The 19,096-nt window shown below is 39.6% G+C and overlaps 1 protein-coding gene across 1 annotated transcript in view; it reads left to right on the forward strand.

The window, feature by feature from the left end:
• Positions 1-19,096, forward strand: part of Rorb (RAR related orphan receptor B) — a 180,932-nt gene that overhangs the window by 147,860 nt on the left and 13,976 nt on the right. The window contains exons 5-9 of the mRNA XM_005063775.4: positions 2,652-2,773; positions 4,193-4,325; positions 7,218-7,325; positions 9,363-9,473; positions 12,207-12,319. Coding sequence (XP_005063832.1) covers positions 2,652-2,773; positions 4,193-4,325; positions 7,218-7,325; positions 9,363-9,473; positions 12,207-12,319 — 587 coding nt within the window. The remainder of the gene's footprint in view (positions 1-2,651; positions 2,774-4,192; positions 4,326-7,217; positions 7,326-9,362; positions 9,474-12,206; positions 12,320-19,096) is intronic.

Below are 19,096 nucleotides of genomic sequence, written 5' to 3' on the forward strand. Positions count from 1 at the left end.
GCAAATGCTGGACTTTTTGACACAAAAAAAAAACTGTAGCTGACTCCAGAATTGCTTTTACAAGCCCTCTGTAAACTAGTCCAGAGTAGCTTACTCTTTCTGAACCTTGTCTCTGCAGTAATAAAATAAAAGGGGAGTTGGTGATAAAGAATTAAAATGTAATGGATAACCTGAAATGACCTAACTTAGTGCATATCTCTAGCTCTGCCTTCTTCCTATTGCTCCCTCTACCTGAAGGACATCCTATTCTCTTCCATGTGACAAACAACTCCTCGTCCCTCAGATTGTATGTTATCTTCTTTCTCCCACAGATGGAACTGAGCACTTTCTCCTTGAGTATCCTCCATAATTAAGGACATTTATTTCACCACACTATAATACTATTATTAGATCCTAAAAGATAAAATCAATGCTTTTTTATTGTTGTTTTAGCCTATACCTTGACCTGATATATAGCAGCTGCTTTTAAAAAATTGTTAAATGAACACATAATATTGTTTTCCAATTCCTGAAAAGCTCAGAGTCTTGAAGGGTCTGAGACAGACAAAAATAACCACACTATCAGACTAGATAGAATCAGGACTCAAGAGGGAGAGTCACAGTATGACCAGCCAGTGCTTCCATAGGAGGCCACAGAGGGGCAGGGAAGCCTTCAATGCAAAAAGTCCTGAAGTTAGTGTGCAGACTCAATGTCCAATCTTCTTAGCTCCTCCTCATAACCATGGTCCCTGTTCTCCTCTTCAATACACCATAAAACTACTAATGTCAAGTGGCAGAACACCAGAGGATTCTTAAACTTCTCTCCATAGTTCACAGAGGATCACCTAGAAGAGCAGCTCCTCAGTCACAAGGCAATTCCAAGTAGTAATTCTAGCTTTGCTTATAAACCCTGAAGCCTGAGAGTCACCAACAAATCAGCATGCCTTTGAAGATGAAAACTGCTACTCTAGGTCTGAAAATTGTAAAGCTTTAGTGTTAGGTCTTCATTACATAACTACTGGGGAACAGATATCTAATTTTTAGAATATCAATAATTAGACTCCCCAAATGAAATTGAAAAATAATGAACCATGACTTACCAATCTATTTTAATATAATGTAGAAAGCAATTCCCATCTTTCTTTATAACATAGGAGGATATTCAATAAACTCTGAATATAAGATTTTATAAGGAAAGGATTTTGTAATATAATATGCTAAAAAGCTAGAAATGTTGATGTTGAAGCCAATAGAATATGACCATCATCATAAGTTAGCATTTTTCAGTGTCTTTATCTCTGTCACTTTATAGTTCTAGTTTGAAAAATGCTAACATGTATTGAAATGTCTCCCATCAATAGCACTGACTAAAATATCAAATAACTCTCTTTTGTCACCATTCAACTGTTCATACTCCTTTCCTGGCAAGAAATCACACAGAATGCCCTCCCAGGGATAACTGTAGCTACCATTGACTCAGAGTTTCCAATGTGCCAGACAATCAACTAAGTAGAATTTCATTTAGAAAGTTCACTAGAAGCATAGCTTATAGTTATTTTTTAACCTCTGTACCTTTGAAACTCAACCAACATCACACCATATACACCAGAAATACAGTGAGGGACAAATAGGACACCAACATTGCCTGTGGGCTATCCTAGAGAAACAAAGTAAAACCATTTAGAACAAAAGAAAGCTTACATTTCCAAAAGCACCTAAAACACAAGAAAGTTTCTGCAAGAACATCAGTGACATGGCAGACTTGATCATTCCCTACACACCCCCTAGCTTCCCTCTTTCCCATGTGTTCAAACAGTATGTGGGACTAGTATGTCAGCCAGCTCTGACACAGACGACTCCTAGCTAGTTTTCAGGAGAGCTTTCCTACCCAGTTCTATTACTCAATCAAAGAAAAATAACAGCAACGTAAGACAATATAAAATACAACTTATTTGAGAAACAGCCTGAAAGATAATTGGTCAACTCTTTCCTTGATATGATTGTTTCCTTGTGTATAACTTTTGACAGAAGTATCATCACATGAAAATGTGTTAAGATTGAAGTTAATGGCTTCATGAACAAATTCCATTAGTTACCTACTCATAGGCCAATGTTATTTCATATCTACCCTGCTCTTGGTGTGAGAGATACGCATAGCTATAAATAGAGCTGGAAATACATGTCACTGGATGAGGCTTTGCTTTTCTGCTTTGTTTTCCCTTCTATACATAAGCACCTTTCTCTTTCATTGTATCATTTAATCCCGTTTTTAAATTTGAGAACACATGTATATTAAATCTCTTCTTTCTAGTATAAAATGATTTCAGTGATTTTTCAAAACATTTTTGAGTATTTGGAATGGGTGTGTTAAACTGTTTAGAAATTGTCAGCCAAAAGGTGAACATAATATATGTCTTCAAGGCAAACAGTTATTTGAGTGCTTTACAACTCGTAAGACACCGAAGCTATCAACACAGAAGGAGATGAGAAACTTTTGACTGAAAGACAATAGTTTGTATATTTTTAAAGTGGAAGGTAGCGTTTATATGTTTTCATATGAATGTGGAGTTAGCCCATCACTATCTGCATCCTTACAGAGCATCTTCTAGAAACCATTTCTTGGAGTAGAAATATTTTACTCACAAAACCTCCAATTGACTTTTTTCTCATAGATCGAATTGCACAGAACATCATTAAGTCCCATCTGGAGACATGTCAGTACACAATGGAAGAGTTACATCAGCTGGCATGGCAGACCCACACCTACGAGGAAATAAAAGCATATCAAAGCAAGGTACTCCGGGAACCATGGAGATTATCTCTGTATTTGGTTTCTTTTTCTCAACCTTATTGACATTTTTGGCCTGAGCATTCTTGGCTGTTGGGCTAACCCTGTGCATTGTAGTGGCAGTTTGCTGCCTTTCTGGTTTCTGCTAACTGAGAGTATCCACAACATACCAACTTCCACACAGCTGTGGCAACCAAAAAATGTCTGCTTTTTGTCAAAAGTTCCCTAAAAGGTGTAACTCCCCTGATTGAAGGCCATGGCCCCATTTGAATGACCAGGGAGATGGTGCCTTTGTCAGATGGTTTGGGACTTCTGGTATCTATGGATTCAGTCACGGAGCAAAAGACATTAGATGGTCACCACAAAAAGTGATGCCCAATGTTGCTAAAAAAAACACAAGAGGCAAAACATTCTACATTTTTATTCTTGCCCAACATTCTTGAAAACAGCCCTAGAAAAGGGCACTATCAGTAATAATCATGTTTCCCTAAGGACACTAGACACATTGAAGGGAAAGGGTCGCTCCTGGGGGCTCAGGATTCATATTACTTGACTTTGGAACTGAGACTGGCAACCACAAGTTCTGCCCGTTGAGGGAAATTTAGTAAGTGAATGTGTTTATCTAAACGTATGATTTAAACAACATGGTGATCTGATTCTTGCTGCTTTTGCATAATTATAGAAATAGACATTAAAAATCCATAAAAAGTAGACTTCAAAGTCATGTAGATTTAGATTTCTTAGTTCAAAGAAAATGACTAAAGTACCAAAATACATTTGAAGTTCTATATTACTTATTAGAGTGACTTAACTTGAACTCGTATCTTTCCTTTGAATTTCTCTTATACAAAAAAAATTCTGACTCAAGTATGGTGGCTTCTGCCTGCAATTCCCACACTCAGGAGGCCAGGACACAAGGATTCCACAGATCTGAGGCCCCTTTAAGCTCCATATTGAGTTCTAGGCCAATCTGGGTTACACTGCGGCACCCTGCCCACCCCACCTCCATAAAATAGCCAACAACCAGAAAATCAGGATTTTTTTCTTAAATTCTAGGGAAATAGCGCAGCATAAAAATATTATGGTTGGTGTCCACCAGGTTTCCCCCCACCCAAAAAAAACTATTATGGTAGCTGCTAGGATAAAATCACATGGGGTTCTGTTTTTATCTAGCAGACTGATAAGTTTGTTGCCATAAGAAATGCAGAAAATAGTTGTTTTGCATTCCATAAACATTGTTTCTCCTAATTTAGCTTTGGTAAATTAGGTCCTTTGACAGTTGAGCACAATGGAATTCACATAATTCGAAAGAGAAAGGAAAAAATAATCACTTTTCCCATCTTGGGTGGCAGTGGCAAGTGGGACAGGGTACGCTCATCAACCCCCTGGAGGAGGTGAGTTCAACGTCTGTGTCCTCTGCTTCAGTCCAGGGAGGCGCTGTGGCAGCAATGTGCCATCCAGATCACCCACGCCATCCAGTACGTGGTGGAGTTTGCAAAGCGGATTACAGGCTTCATGGAGTTGTGTCAGAATGACCAGATTTTACTTCTGAAGTCAGGTAAGCCAGGCTGACCTGTGGGGGCCTGTTTCTGACAGGGACTGTTTGACCCTCAGCACTCTGATGGTCTGAGAAAATCCTGCTTCCACAGGTAGGTCGTCTTACCACCCACATTGTCAGCTAACTCCCTAAGGAAACTCAGTAATAAAAATGCCCGTTATTCATTCATTTCCCCCTTTGAAGTCAAATACAATTTTGCTTATTGAAAGTAGAGCTATTAATTGCAGAGGCTGAGGAGCCCAGCTTGACAGGCAGTGAAAGTAATTAGCGTGTCAAGGTGGCTGAATTGCTGAGCTGGCGCTAACACCAGCTCCATGCCTTCTGCAAGAGAACAAAAATCCAGTCTGGCTGAGCTCAGCCTCTATGGTCACTTCCAATCATTTTAATGAGATAGCCTGCAGCAGGGATCCACTGGAAGAAACTCCTTGGTTTGGGGATTCTTCCTTCTGCTTCTCAGATGCTCTTTTTAACATGCAAGCAACCCCTTAGGAACTTAACATAAGATTAATACTGAAGATGTTGTTGCCTTACCAAAAAAATTCTCATGTCTTTCTTGGAACCCTTTAAAAAGAAAATTGGGACACAGTAGCATTTGGGTTTATCTTCCTAGACTTATCAACAATGAAAATAACTTCCTTTTCTCGTGCACATGTCTTCACGTTTACATGTCTCATTTATTCTTATAAGATCACTATCATTTCATACTTGAAGCAAATATGGTAAAGATGAAGAAAGGTCAAAGACTCTGTTCAATAACACAAATAATGCAGTATTACAAATATCACATGATAAAGGTGGTATTTGAATATAGGCCACATACAGTTGTTATGGCAACAATAATGTTGAGTCCTTAACTAATAACTAATGGGCAAAACCTCAAATCAATCATGAATTCCAGTGTTATCAATTATTTATTTAATCATCCTAAAATTTGAAAAAAAATCACCTATTTATTTTGCCCTCAAAGTACAGTTTATAGGGAATGGCTTGTCCCTGTATACTTACCTTAAGTCACATTGGGCTGTGTATACCATCCTCTGTCAGTTAAAGCCATCATGAAAGCCTGCCCAGGTTCAAAGGTACCAGGTATGGCTTCTACCTCTTGGGTTTAGGATACTTTTGTGACTCTCATCAAAACCAAAATCTGACCCATCTGACGTATGACCTTGAACTGACTGATACCTTAAGATATCAGTGTCCTTACCTTTAAAATAAAGAATGGAACTAGAAACATGGAACTCCAAACTAAGAATTGTATCACATGCAGCAAAGAGCTTCCCAACCATTCAGAGATGCAGTCACCATCACAGACTACAGAATTCAAACCTGTTAGAAGGGAACCCAGTTCAGCATATGTCTGAGATTCAAATGTCACCAATTCATGGCTGGTATTTGGGAGGCTACTGAATTATGTAGTCATTAACATCTCTGCCTCCTGCATAAATGTTCTCTCCAGAAATGGTAGTTACCACCTCAAAGCCTCCTGTAATTCCTCACTGGGGCTATCTAAAATTCACTAGAAATGGTCAGTGAAAGCTTCAAATATGAAAATGACTGTAATGGGCCCAGGAAACTATCTTCCATAGCATAGATAAGCAATAAATGGTGTCAATTCCCATTGGTGCCAAGATGGCCCTGTAGGGTTAATGTTCATGCATCTTCTCCTATCTTTAAACCCAGAAGGCTAACAGTAAAGAAAATTCAGCAAAGCAGAGAAATAAAACACAGACATGAATATAAAGTGATGGCATAAGAAGCAAATGGACTGTATGGTCTTCATACAGAGTATGGGGCTTTAGAGGCTCTCTCTTCAAATGGACTTTATGGTCTTCACACAGAATGTGAGACTTTAGAGGCTCTCACCTTCAAATGGGGTGAAGCTCACATCTCCAAACTACAGAGAAACTGCAACAGTAGAGCTTCTGAATATAAATGTATGCCGGGAGGGGAAAAAAGGCAGTTGATAAATTCGTTCAGTAAACATTATTAAGCACCTACTGTGTGCCAGAAACTTTCTGTGTTCCTATGTGATGATAGACTGAATGAAGTTCCCCAATAGCCTGTTGCTGTTTCGTGTGGCAGGGAAACCCAAAGGTGAATTTTCCCAGCAGTAGCCCTTAGAGAAAGCTCACAGATTAGATGTGAGGCTGACACAAATCCTCCCTGAACCATTTATCATTTATAGGTTCAAAAGCTGAAGTGAAATCTAAAATTAGTCAAAAATCAAAATAAATGCTTCACTTGCCACAAAATGATATTTCTACCTTCCTTTAAAGTATATTTTTCTTTAATTCTTTATCTAAGTATCAAAAGATCTTTCTAGAATTATTGCCTTGTGTTTGTGTGATGTGTGTTTGTGTGTGTGCGTGTGCATGTGCGTGTGTGTGTGTGTGTGTGTGTATGTGTGTGTGTGTGTGTGTGTGTGTGTGTGTGTCATGGGTAGAGGTACCTTCAGAGGCCAGAAGAAAGTATAGAATTTCCTGGAGTTGGAGTTACAGGTTGTTATGACCTTCCTGACATAGCTGTTGATAATTCAACTTTGGTTCTCTGGAAGAGTAGCAAGTGCTTTTAATAGCTAAACCATCTCTCTAACCCCCTAAAATTACTACTTTCAAAGAAGGAATCTCTTGAAAGTTCCTAGATTTGGTAGAATAGCTCAGAACTTGGGGGCTGAGGCAGAAGTATCATGAGTTTAAAACCAGCATGCTCCATAGAGAGATGCTGTATCAAAAAAGTTCTAAAATGCTTCCCATCTCGTATGCACTAGGACCGCTTTATTGTTGGATATATGGTATATGTATATGCATTTTTAATTCCTTTAACTCTGTACACACTGGGGACCACCTTATTGTTGGCTATATGATACACATTTTGAATTCTTTTATCTCATAGGTTGCTTGGAAGTGGTTTTAGTGAGAATGTGCCGTGCCTTCAACCCATTAAACAACACTGTTCTGTTTGAAGGAAAATATGGAGGAATGCAAATGTTCAAAGCCTTAGGTAAGTTTCCCTTGGATGACAACAGAGCTTTACTAAGTGTCATCAGCTTCCCCACTTAGACTGAAATGGCAAATGATATGCCTTGCTCTACTAGTATCTCACTATTTGATTGGCATTAGACCAGGTGAGTGTTCAGTATTTCATCCAACTCTCCAGTTCCTGTAATTTCAGTCCCTAATCAGGAAGGGAAGGAAAGAGCCATGAACCCTGTTAAAACTGGCACAATTGAGGCCTTGTGGAAATAAACAAAGTCTGATGATAAATGAGTTGGGTCTACTCTAGGTCACTCATTGTACAACCACCATTTTTTCCCAGCTTCTGGTCTACTGCTCTACAGAGCATATTACATAGACCACTGGGATTCTATGGCAGTGACCTGTAAGTTTCTTAAGTAAATTCATAACCATTGGTCAAGATAATTAAAGAGAAATAACCATGTATAATAACCATAGCAGTCTGTCGCTAAACTTGTTTCCCTTCCAGAAGAGTATGTATCTTCCTGTGAACTCTGAGTCTCTGGGAGCACAGACAGTTGGCAGTGACCTGGCCAGGGTGACCCCTAGACCATTCTGTGTACTACACTAATAGGATCGATCTTTGGAGGTGCCATATAGCCTCCTATTCAAACATCAGGATAAGGCATTCATGAGAACATTAGCAAAGATGGGCCGGTGCCAGGAAAGGTCTCAACAAGTGATAGGGCCACTTGTTCCATATCCAGCCACGGACACCAAAGAAGTCGCTGCCCTTTCACCTCTTGTACTGTTAGCTGATATGGCAGCCACCAGCCAGCTCAATGGGCTGGTACCATTCCCCTTCAACAGTTGCCATGCCTCCAGGTTCAAGAAAGGAGGAAAAGCCTTGGCAGGCAGCTTCGGGATATTTCCAGCTTCATCAAATAAACATTTACAGAGATCAGCGCAGGGATAACAATGCTATTTTGCCAAAATTCACAATGACTAAGGAACTGACCTGTGAGCCATTTAATTAAGACAATGAAAATCAGTCTGGGGAGGGGGGGCTGCACAAAATGAAAGAAGCTCGTTGGCATTGTGTAAAAGTCTCAGTTTGAAGCCCCTGGATACCTCATGTTCCACTGCATGACACATTGTGAGCTCCAGTGTAGAACTTTCTAGGTTTTCTCTGAAAGCTGTGTATTTAAGTCTAAAGGATTCTCAAACCCCCTATTTAAAAGATCTTTGAATTTTTTTCTTTTGTTTTTGAGCTTATAGTATAATTGTGTCATTTTTTCCTCTTCCCTTTCCTCCACCCAAACTCTCCCAAATGGCCCTCCTTGCTCTCTTTCAAATGTGCTGCCTTTTTTATTAATTGCTACTACAGCACACACACACACACACATTATATATATTTCTAAATATAACCTGCTCTGTCTGTGTAATGTCACTTCTATGTCTGTTTTCAGGGCTGATCATCTGCTTTTTGACTAATTCCCGGGGAAAACTATTCCTCCCACTCTCAGCATTCCCTCATTGTCTACAGTTCTTTGTGCAGGGCTAAGGCCTCATGGTCTTCCCCTCATCCACTTTGGCATATCTTTTGTTGTTCTTATTCAGCTCCTGTCTAGGCAGTCACACTGGTGACTTTATGGGTGTGAGACAAAGTCTCACCATGTCCCCAGGCTGACCTCAAGCTTGCAATCCCCCTGCTTCACCCTTCAGAGTGCAGACATCCTACACACATACCATGTGCTATCAAATCCAGCTTACTAACTTCTAAGCTAGAAATGCTTTCAGATTTGTAGAATTCAGGGTTCTCAGATGGTGTGACATGGAGTACTCACTAGCCAGTATTTACCCCCGTGTCGCTTACACTATCTTCAGTTACCTGGCAAAGGTGTTGCCCGGTTTCCTCATTCTACACTTAACATCAAATCGCTTCCTGTGACTGAGAGCTGAAATGTCCCGGCTAGCTGTCTGATATGCAAACCCTTGAGTACCTACTTGATAATGAGGTATTTCTTCCTGTGCCCCATTCCAAGTTCAAGTATTTCTATTTAAGATTTCTCCTTCCTTTTAGGTTCTGATGACCTGGTGAATGAAGCATTTGACTTTGCGAAGAATCTGTGTTCCTTGCAGCTGACTGAGGAGGAAATCGCTTTGTTCTCCTCTGCTGTTCTGATATCCCCAGGTAGGAAGGCACGGGTCCCTTGCCTTCTTTTCAAACCTGCTTCACTATCTTTAACATCAATTACACCTACCCAAGCCAAAGCGGTCAAGAAATAACTTTAAAGAGACTGTATTTTCTCTAGCAGTTGTTTGATATTTTTGGACAATGCAAAGGCAAGTGGCCTCACATTTATTAAAATGGCCAATTTTCCCCCTAAAACAAGAAAGTCTCATGTGACAAGGATCACCCAGAAGCAAGTAAGCAAAATTATTCCTCAACAAACAATAAAAAGTGAATAGTGGCTTGACTGAGTGGCTGAATTCTATTTTGAGTTTAAGAATAAAGGACAAATGTTTTTTTAATGTAGAATCCAATACATTAAATGAAAGACCAAGTGTAGGAACCTTAATTACCATTTTTAGACTTTTCTATTCACAGTACATTGCAGTTTTCTTTCAAGACAACTATCCTTGGCAATATTAAGCATTTCCAAGGGGAACGATAGCTATGGAGCAGGGCTTGCCTGGTGGAAAGGAAGAATTTCAAACATGGCTGCATGCCATCGTTTATCTATGTGACTCCAAAGCTGTAGTTCCCTCATTGATAAAATAAGGCAACAGACCCTACAATGCTGTGGGGGCAATAGACCCTACAATGGTGTGGGGGCAACAGACCCTACAATGGTGTGGGGGCAATAGACTCTACAATGGTGTGGGGGCAGGGAGGGGGAATGACAGCACACCTTCTCTGGCTCTACAATGCAGTAAAATACTAAACTATTTTCCAAACCTAAGATATGACATTTAAGGATCAACTAAAATGGTAGCAATGGATGTATTTTAAAGTATATGACCTGACTTAAGTATAACAATAAAGAGTTTAGTAATGTATAATCATATAATATAATAGAAATAATCTGACAGCAAATATGCTCCCTCTTCGACCAGAGTTGCTCAAGCAACTGTCTGTTAGATGTGTGGCATAACAGCTTGTTGGCAGCTCACTAATGAATGAAGAATGCACCCCTTCTCAATTTTAAGATGAATGCTTTTTGCAATCCATTTCTCTCTGAGATCAACCTCTTTACTTACATCCTGACATTTTTACATAGTTATAATTCTATCATATCTTTGACATGTCATTCAAGCTACGGTCGCAAATAGATGCCTCTGTACTTTCCTATCCAGAGGCTATCTTACTCACAATATGTTCACTGATAGACCAATCAAGTCTTTAAAAAATTGCTTCTGGTTTCTATTTGACCCTTTTCATCAAAAACTGAAAGACCCAAGAGCATAAACACAGATAGGGAAAGTGACAAAAGTCCCTTCTCTAATAGAAACTACATACAAGATCCTGTCCTCTCATGTTCTCTCACTGCATTTGATTTTCTGCTCTGAGCTCTGTTCCATGGAAGATGACTTCTATGGATGCAGAAGACAGCCCCCCTGTTTCCTTCTTACCCAAAGGAAGAGCCTTACAAAAACTCCCTTCCTCTTTGGGCATGTTTGTGGAACTCAGAGAACCCTTAGCAGCAAATGCTGAGGACATGTCATCTTCAGTTTGACAGAGCAATGGAAATGACCATTCCAGAAGACTAGGTTGATCTCCATGAGTTAGAAATCAACTGAACTCTTTAGCCTTTTTGAAGACTCCAGATGCTGTCCTTATGCTCTGAAGAGTTTGGAAGCATTCTATTTGCCTTACTTTCTCTGCCCAGTGGGGAATCTTCCAGCCTTGGTAGCAGACCCACACTCCAAGGCTTTGCACTATCAAATACACTGCTAGTCATCCTGGCATAGGGCCAGGCTTAGAGTAAATGGAAGATAGATCTGTGTCCTCTTGGGTCACACCCCACTCTTCCCCAGCCTTTTGACTGAATAGCTACTGTCTATTTACTCCCAAATAGCTTAAGGAAGGACATGGGGAACTCGATTTATTCTGATTGACAATTGTCACTGAAGTCCTTTGTGCTCACTTACGTAATGGCTTGCTTAACTCTTGGCTTGACTTGTCCTTGCCCTGTCTAGGATTACAGAATCAAGTTTCTCACCCGACCTGAACTGTGTTCAGGAAGATCTTGGCCAAGTGCTTTTCCATGAGTATTTGTTCAGTGTTTGGAGACTCCCAAAGTCTCTTGAGCAAACTGAGGCAATGATACTAGGCTGACTACACTTTGTCACCATGATGTATAAAGCTTCTAAGCAGAAAGGAAGGAAGGAATGGAAAGAGAGAATGCTAGGAAAATGGATGTGGAAAGAGCTAGGGAAGGAGAAATGGGGGATTAACCTACTTATCACCTAATTCGGGACAGGAAAATCAGACTCAGAAGTTCGTTTCTGAAATTGATGTATGTGCTCTGTGAATCATAGTAAATATAAGCTTTATACTTGGTAAAGGAATAACTCAAGCTAAGAAAATGAGTTGTAGCTGCTAACAGTCTTCCTATATGGTTTCAAATCAGTTTTTCTGCTTTGAAAGAAAATGTAAGCATCTTTCTGGAGGAGAAAAATGCTGAAACAGTTACCAGCACTAGGCAAAGAAGGACTTTGACCCAAATGGCATCACTTTGTAGCTGGCTTCATGGCATTATTGCTTATAGCCTATTTTTGTTTTATATAAATAATTACCTATCTTCAAAAGCAACTTACGACTGGGTGAGATGGGCCCTAAACTCAGTGTTCATACATGCATGGGAAGCAAGCAAAGCATGTGTGCCCTTTTCTTACTCTTTGACTTTTTTCCCCTTGTCAGACCGAGCCTGGCTGATAGAACCAAGAAAAGTCCAGAAGCTTCAGGAAAAAATTTATTTTGCACTTCAACATGTGATTCAGAAGAATCACCTGGATGACGAGACCCTGGCAAAGGTAAGTCCTCAGGTCACAGGCCCGCTGTACCCAAAGGAGCTCTACATGAGCAAGGAGAACTCAGCAGAGTATAAATGAAAACGTGTGCTCTTTCAAAGGGAGATCAGTACATTGTAAGACCCTGAGGAAAAAGAAGCTTTGTTTGAGGAGTTGTTTTGGGCTTTAGCTGGTTGCTTGTCAGAGAGGGCCTGGCTATGTACCCCCAGAATGACCTTGAACTCATGACCTCCCCCCCTTCTTACTCCATGCCTCAGCTTCCCAAATGCTAAGGTTGTGGTTGTATAGTACCATGCCTGGCTGGGGAAGATTGCTTTCCTGGAGTAAGGACATATTGACAGATCAGAGTCCAAGTCCCAGGGAGACAAAACAAATGACCCACAGGTATGTCAATGTCATCAGATGAACAGACAATTGAACCTGGGAATGAAGCCTTCAAATTCATCAGTGAGGAAAGAGCAGGCTGTACCCCCTTCAGTAGTCAGGTCTGTGCCAAATTAAGATCACTAAGATATTTATTCAAAATTAGGAAGATGCTTCGAATGCTGTGTGTGACTTTCTGAACACAGGAGTGGGTTGCCATGTGAAGAAGTAACAAGCCACTACTCATCGATGAGTCAGGCTCTGCCAGATGCTGTCTGGTGACCTCTCAGATGTTTCACCACAGTCCTTTCCCTTCCACTCTGATGTTTTCATATATGTCTGAAATAACTGGTGTTATTTCAACATGCTGACATACCTTACCCATGTCTTTTTGTGTGCCAACTTTTCTTGTGGAGATGCAACACACGTGTCTATTTACCTCAAGTAGAAAACCCACGACAGACCACAGATACTACCAAAGTCCAACTTGGTGAACCAATGAGTTTTACGGGGTCACTTACAAGAATGTAATTATAGGAAGAGAAAGGACTCAAAAGCAGCTGCATTATCCAGGCCCACCCTAACAGCTCACAAAAAGTTGGAAAGCTAGAGCACACTGCTCAACCTGCAGACAACTCAACAGGTTGGGGAGTGTCCTTTCCAAGTAACTCTGGTCTAAACTTCATCCAGGCAGCTTGGCTGGTTTCTGCTTCTCCCGGGGAAGGTGTTCTGGTCTCTGGGTCTTCTTTGCAGCCTGGATCTTCTGAAAGTCTTTGTGGCTTAGCTCTGCCAGTCTCAGAAGGAGTCTCAGCTTTGTTTGCTTACTCTAGCAGAGAGAGGTCTAGGGAATCTGGTCAGTTTCAGGAACTTCCAGGAACTTTTGAGTTGTATACCTTCCTGCTTAAGGAGCTTCCCTTCCAGGTGGAATGTTTCAATCTCCAAGGAAACTGTTACACAATAGAGAAGTACTGAGAAAAGCTGTTTACCAAAGTAAAATGACCATAGAAGGAAGAAGTAATTGTCATTGATTGACATTCAGCATTATTTTAAACCTTAAACTGATTTCTCAAGTACTAGAACTTTTTAGAGGAACAACATTATTTTAAATTTTAATGTATCTCTAGTTTCTTAAGAATTAAAATTTTCAAAAGGTAAGAAACTGGGGAATTCAACTTATTCTTAAAGATAATAGGAATTCTACTCTTTATATTTTTATCATTAAGCCTTCCCACTCTGTCCTTGGAGTTCTCTTATTTTAAAAAGGAGGAAGGAAAAGACTATTTGGAGACATCATCAGGTTTTACTGAGAACTGCTATATAAAAAAACCCTCCTTAAGTTAAAAATGTTTCTTCATTATGATAAAGTTTATTAAAATTAACATACCATCAGGAAAAACTTTTCCATAGCACTTTACAATGATAGTTCCCTTCAACACTTTTCCTAAGGGCAAGTTGTTTGCTCTCTGTACCTCAGTTTTTATCCAGTCAAGAATACAGCTTGAACCTACTGTTAGCCTCTTTGGACAAAAAAGGCAGCAACTGAATATCTTCATATAAGTCTGTAATTGCTTACTGGCTTGTAGGAATAAGTATATCCAGTGAATTAATGTAGAGAGTTTACTTTTGTCTTGGTGCATTATTCATGGTACATAGCACTAGGTTTCATAAGGACATTTTCATGAAAATATATAATATACCTTGACCGTATCTCCTCCACCTGTTATCCTCTCTTTTCTCTCCAGAAACTTTCTTGCTTGTATTTTGGACCTACCAAAAGTTTCAGTCTCTACATTTACTTCCTAATGTTAGGGTCTTAAAACAGAGTCAAACAAAAATTCTTCCTATTCTTCTTAGGAAGGTTGTCTGTTTGCCTAAAAATCCTGCTCTCAACATCCACACAAGAAGGATTAGAATTTATTGTTTCTGTACAGATGCATAATGATTTCATATATTGTTTCTGTAGGAAGGTAAAATGTTTGTGCTTATATGCTTACTCTAGTTTCTCCATCCTAGTCTCTTGGTCGTGATTTGAACTTTTAAAATTGACAAATGTAATATATTTGATGGCAAGAAAACAATTACAATATTGGTACTTAAACATGCTTTCTTCAGCATTAGTGAAAGAAAAACACATAATTCTATTCTTTTTAATTAAGAGATATTTTTAGAAGATTGGATACTGGGAAAACTCTAGGAAAAGATTATTTCTTGTGCAACATTCTCTGGAGCCAGATAATGATGTGTTAGCTCCCAGAGCTCGTGTGTAAATGCTGAGTTCTTGTTTGGACCATTCTTTTTAATAGCCATCACATGAATTAGATGCTACTTGCTAATGTGAAAAGACCAAAACACAATGAAGAATAGATTCTCACTTGTCCACTTTGGATTCAGATACAAAACTTCAATTGCCTGAGTTTCAGATCCATTATCAAGTACCATGGAGCAGGAGTGGATTCATCAAGTTTCTTATTGCCTAAACATTTTGAGGACACAGGTATTATCAGCATTTAGGACAGTGTGCAAGTCAGCTTGCTGTCTGTATGACCAAAGATCTGATAGTAACAACTTATAAGAAGGAATGGTTTGTTTTGACTCATGGTTTCAGAGGTGTCAGTCCGTGTTCATTTCATTGTAATTTTATGGCCTATGGAGAGACAGAATACCATTGCAGGAACATGTGGTGGAGCCAGGTTGCTCACCTCATGGTAACCAGATTCAAAGAACAAGACAAGAAGAGAGAAGACTCCCAATATCCCCCAGAAGGTCATGTCTTCAGTTACCTTTCTTTCTCTATGCTGCATTTGTTAAAGGACTCACCACCTCCCAACAACACCATACGCTTGTGAATAGGCATTTAATATATGCACAACCGAGGAGCATTTAAGATCCATGGAAAATGAACACCTCCAACAGAACTCCCCCAAAGGAAAAATTTTCATTAATCCCAAGAGAAAGACCACTCCACCCCACTGTAGACTCTTCCCATCTTTATAGAAACTTTTCTTATTCTTTCATGGTCACTTCTTAAATAACAATGGTCATTTTCAACATTTATTCTTCATATAACCCATGGAAAAATCTAAAGCTATTTCTAAGAAGAGCCATACAAATCCTAAATGTTGTATTCAAGGACAAGGCTTAGGTTAAGTCTTCTTCATAGGATGGGATGGGGCACCAGTCAGCCGCTGTTAGAATTTGAAAAAAGAAAATGTTTATACCACTTGCCTGTTTTACTGTGAATAGCTGCAGACGATGGCGAGATAAGGGCACAGTATCTGTACTGTTGTTGAACTTCATCCTGAAAGAACAGACCCCGACATACTTTCAACAAACCTTGAAATTAAAGTTTAGGCAGCAATACTTTATACTTTGAGCCAAACTTCAATTTAGTGAGGATTTGAAAATTTAGGGGTTTGGTATCCATTAACTAGGAAGCTTCAGTGTCTTTATATTAATCAGCTTTTTCCATTTGAAAGGATATTTGAGGCAAAAAAAAAGTTAGAGAATAGATCTTCCTCTTCTTATAAGCATATTAATATGTGCCATATTTTTAATAAATTATCACAGCTATAGAGCTATGTTAGCTAAAAACCCCAAACAAGGGTTCAAACTCCTGTATAACAGGCTGAAAGTGTCACCAGTGTCTTGAGGGTATTTCAAGGACTAAGTTACATAATTTATAAATATTCCATCTAGTCCATAAAGGTATTTACCTTCATGTAAGCTGTTGTGTTTGGGATAGGATTGAGGTAGACAGGGGGAATTTTAATTCAGTAGGGAAATGTCTGTATTAAAAAATAATATGTTTGGAATCATCACTAAAGGATGGAAACGTTTCACAAGACAGAAGTGGATGATGGGGAAAGTGGAGAGTGGGGTTCCACGTGATGGGACAGTATGAAGGTAGGAAAGTAGAAGGCTTGTTCATGCTATAAATAATAGTTAGATTGGGTAGGATCCTGAATTTGAGAAGGCAGGAAATGAGATAACACTGGTCACTTTGATGAAAGCTCATGAAAAAATAAATAGACATATATATTTTTAAGCCCCATATGACTAGAGGAGGCAGCCCATCTGTTTCTGGGCTTCACTTTTCTTGTCTGGAAAATGAGTAGGCTGGATTGCCTGGTCTTTAAGTTCCCTTCAGTATAGCCTCCTTTGATGTCCAAAAGAAAAAAAAAAAAAAAACAAAGATTCTTCCAGACATTCTCTTTGCCCTCCACTGCTCAGTCTTGGGTGGTTATTTTAAGGACTCCTTAGATATTTTTCGTTGTAATGGGGAACAGAAAAGGATAGTTTTGTCCCATCTTGCTGATTCAAATTGGCACTGTGTGTCATAACCATGCGGGGTGATCTTTGTGACCAAAGCTTACAAACGTGCAGTGTTGATGATGCATGTCCAGAGGCCAGCCTCTCTCTCCATCATCTCTGCGGGGCAGTTCCAGCTCCTGATGTGGCAAACATTGACCTGGCTCATTAGGGGAGATGTGGTAGGTTTGCTTCCTAGGTAAGGATCTATGAGGTTCAGGATCCAGTTGAGGACAGCAGGACTGCTGAGTAAATGGAAGATCAGTAGTAAATTCTGAACTGTGAAGAATGCTCACTTCAGATCTCTTGCCTGTCATCCTCCTTCATCATAAATCACTAAATCTTCCCTTCTTGTTACTCTGACCATAGGGGTGGAGGCAAAGAAGAAGGAGGGACCAGTCCAAGGTAGAGCACGCTGTGAAAGTATATACACAGTCAAGGACAAAGCCCAAAACTGGGTGTCTCACTCAGTCTTGTCCTCAAGTCCATTTCCCACTCTTCCCCTAATGAGGCCTCTGGGTCTGGCCAACAGCTGGAGGCACATCTGACATAGGGCTTCCGAATTCAGTCCCTCCTCTCTGCTTCCTGGGTCATTAAAATCATCACATATCCTTAGTTATATATTTATTTTTTTCCTAGCAATTCTGCAAATAGAAATGTCTGGAGTTGTGTTCTTATCCTAAGTTGTAATGAGAAGTACAAGACCGTTACATTCTCTATTATGTTTCTATTGGACATTGCTGATTTAGACTCTGAAGTTCAGATATAAGGGAAATCCATGTCTTCTATACACCTGAGACACAGCCTGTCATTTGCTTTTCTGTGTATGAACATAATCTCTTACCTGGGTGAGAGATCTGAGCATTACTCTCCCCTTCCAAGTGAGACACTACAGTATGAAGCCCTAAGTTTGCAGGAGGCCATGCCTCATATTCATACAACATCACAGCCACCACTTTACACTGTACAAGAAATTCTCACATGGAAGAAGTGTTCCTAAGTCACGGTGGTTTTTTTTCACAAATGCTTGTTACAGATCAAATATGCAATGCAGGTGTATATGAGATATAATATCACATGACATGCATAAAAAGCATCACCACTAGTGATCAAAAATCACATGTGTGGTCAAGAGAACGAATAATTCAGAGTGGCTGAGATTCTGTTGTGTACAACACTGTACTGATAAGTTCAGATAGTTGACTTTGAGTTTTCAAAGTAATACTCTTACTATCTTACTTTTTGAGAGAGAATATTGAAAACTCAAGTGATTATGTACCTCACCCAGAATGGACGGGTATGTGAGCAAAAGAGTCAGAATTTAAACCTAAGAGACTACCAGCAATTAAACAATTAGTTTGTGGATTCCTACTCCTAAACGTTCCATAAACTCAGAAATAGATACCCTCTTCAAAGATCCAAGTCTGAACCCTGCTTTACATGTTAGTGTTGGAAATCTTGTATCATTTCTGGTCACTCTCAGCTGATGTATCCTTTCATAAGGACCAGGTATCAGCAACACCACTGTGAAATGAACGTAGAAAACAACCATTCACCCCAGAGTCCACACAGTAAATACCAAAGGAGCCAGGGAAACTAGAAAGCTGTTCATGCTGTTTTTCCTTGCATTCTCCATGGGATCAGAAACATAACACCACTCTGGTTAATAATGGAATTTTGAGGCTGGTGTGTGTGTGTGTGTGTGTGTGTGTGTGTGTGTGTGTGTGTGTGTTCTTTCCAAGCATGTAATTTTAGTGTGGTCTGAGACTTCCTAGTTGGGTAACTAGAGAATAAGGGTCAAGTTCACCTAAAATAAGTAGTCATTAGTATTAGAAAATAAAATAGCCCTGCCCAGATGTGACTTGTGTCCTCAGTCTCACTATTCTCTTTTCCATCTGGCAAAGAATTTGCTATGTAGTTTTAAATGTCTGTACTTTTTTTCTAAATGTCTTGTATTGCTCAGTGAATATCACAATGGGACATGCCTGTGAAACCACATCTGGAGCATCTCCAAAGCTCCCCTCAGGCTTCTACACAGCTGTAAATACATAGCAGAATAATGCAAGAACAGGCAGAATTACATTAAAACACCTTAACAGAGTCCCCAAG

This window comes from Mesocricetus auratus, unplaced genomic scaffold (genome assembly GCF_017639785.1).
Source record: "Mesocricetus auratus isolate SY011 unplaced genomic scaffold, BCM_Maur_2.0 Super-Scaffold_4256, whole genome shotgun sequence".
NCBI classification, from domain to species: Eukaryota; Metazoa; Chordata; class Mammalia; order Rodentia; family Cricetidae; genus Mesocricetus; species Mesocricetus auratus.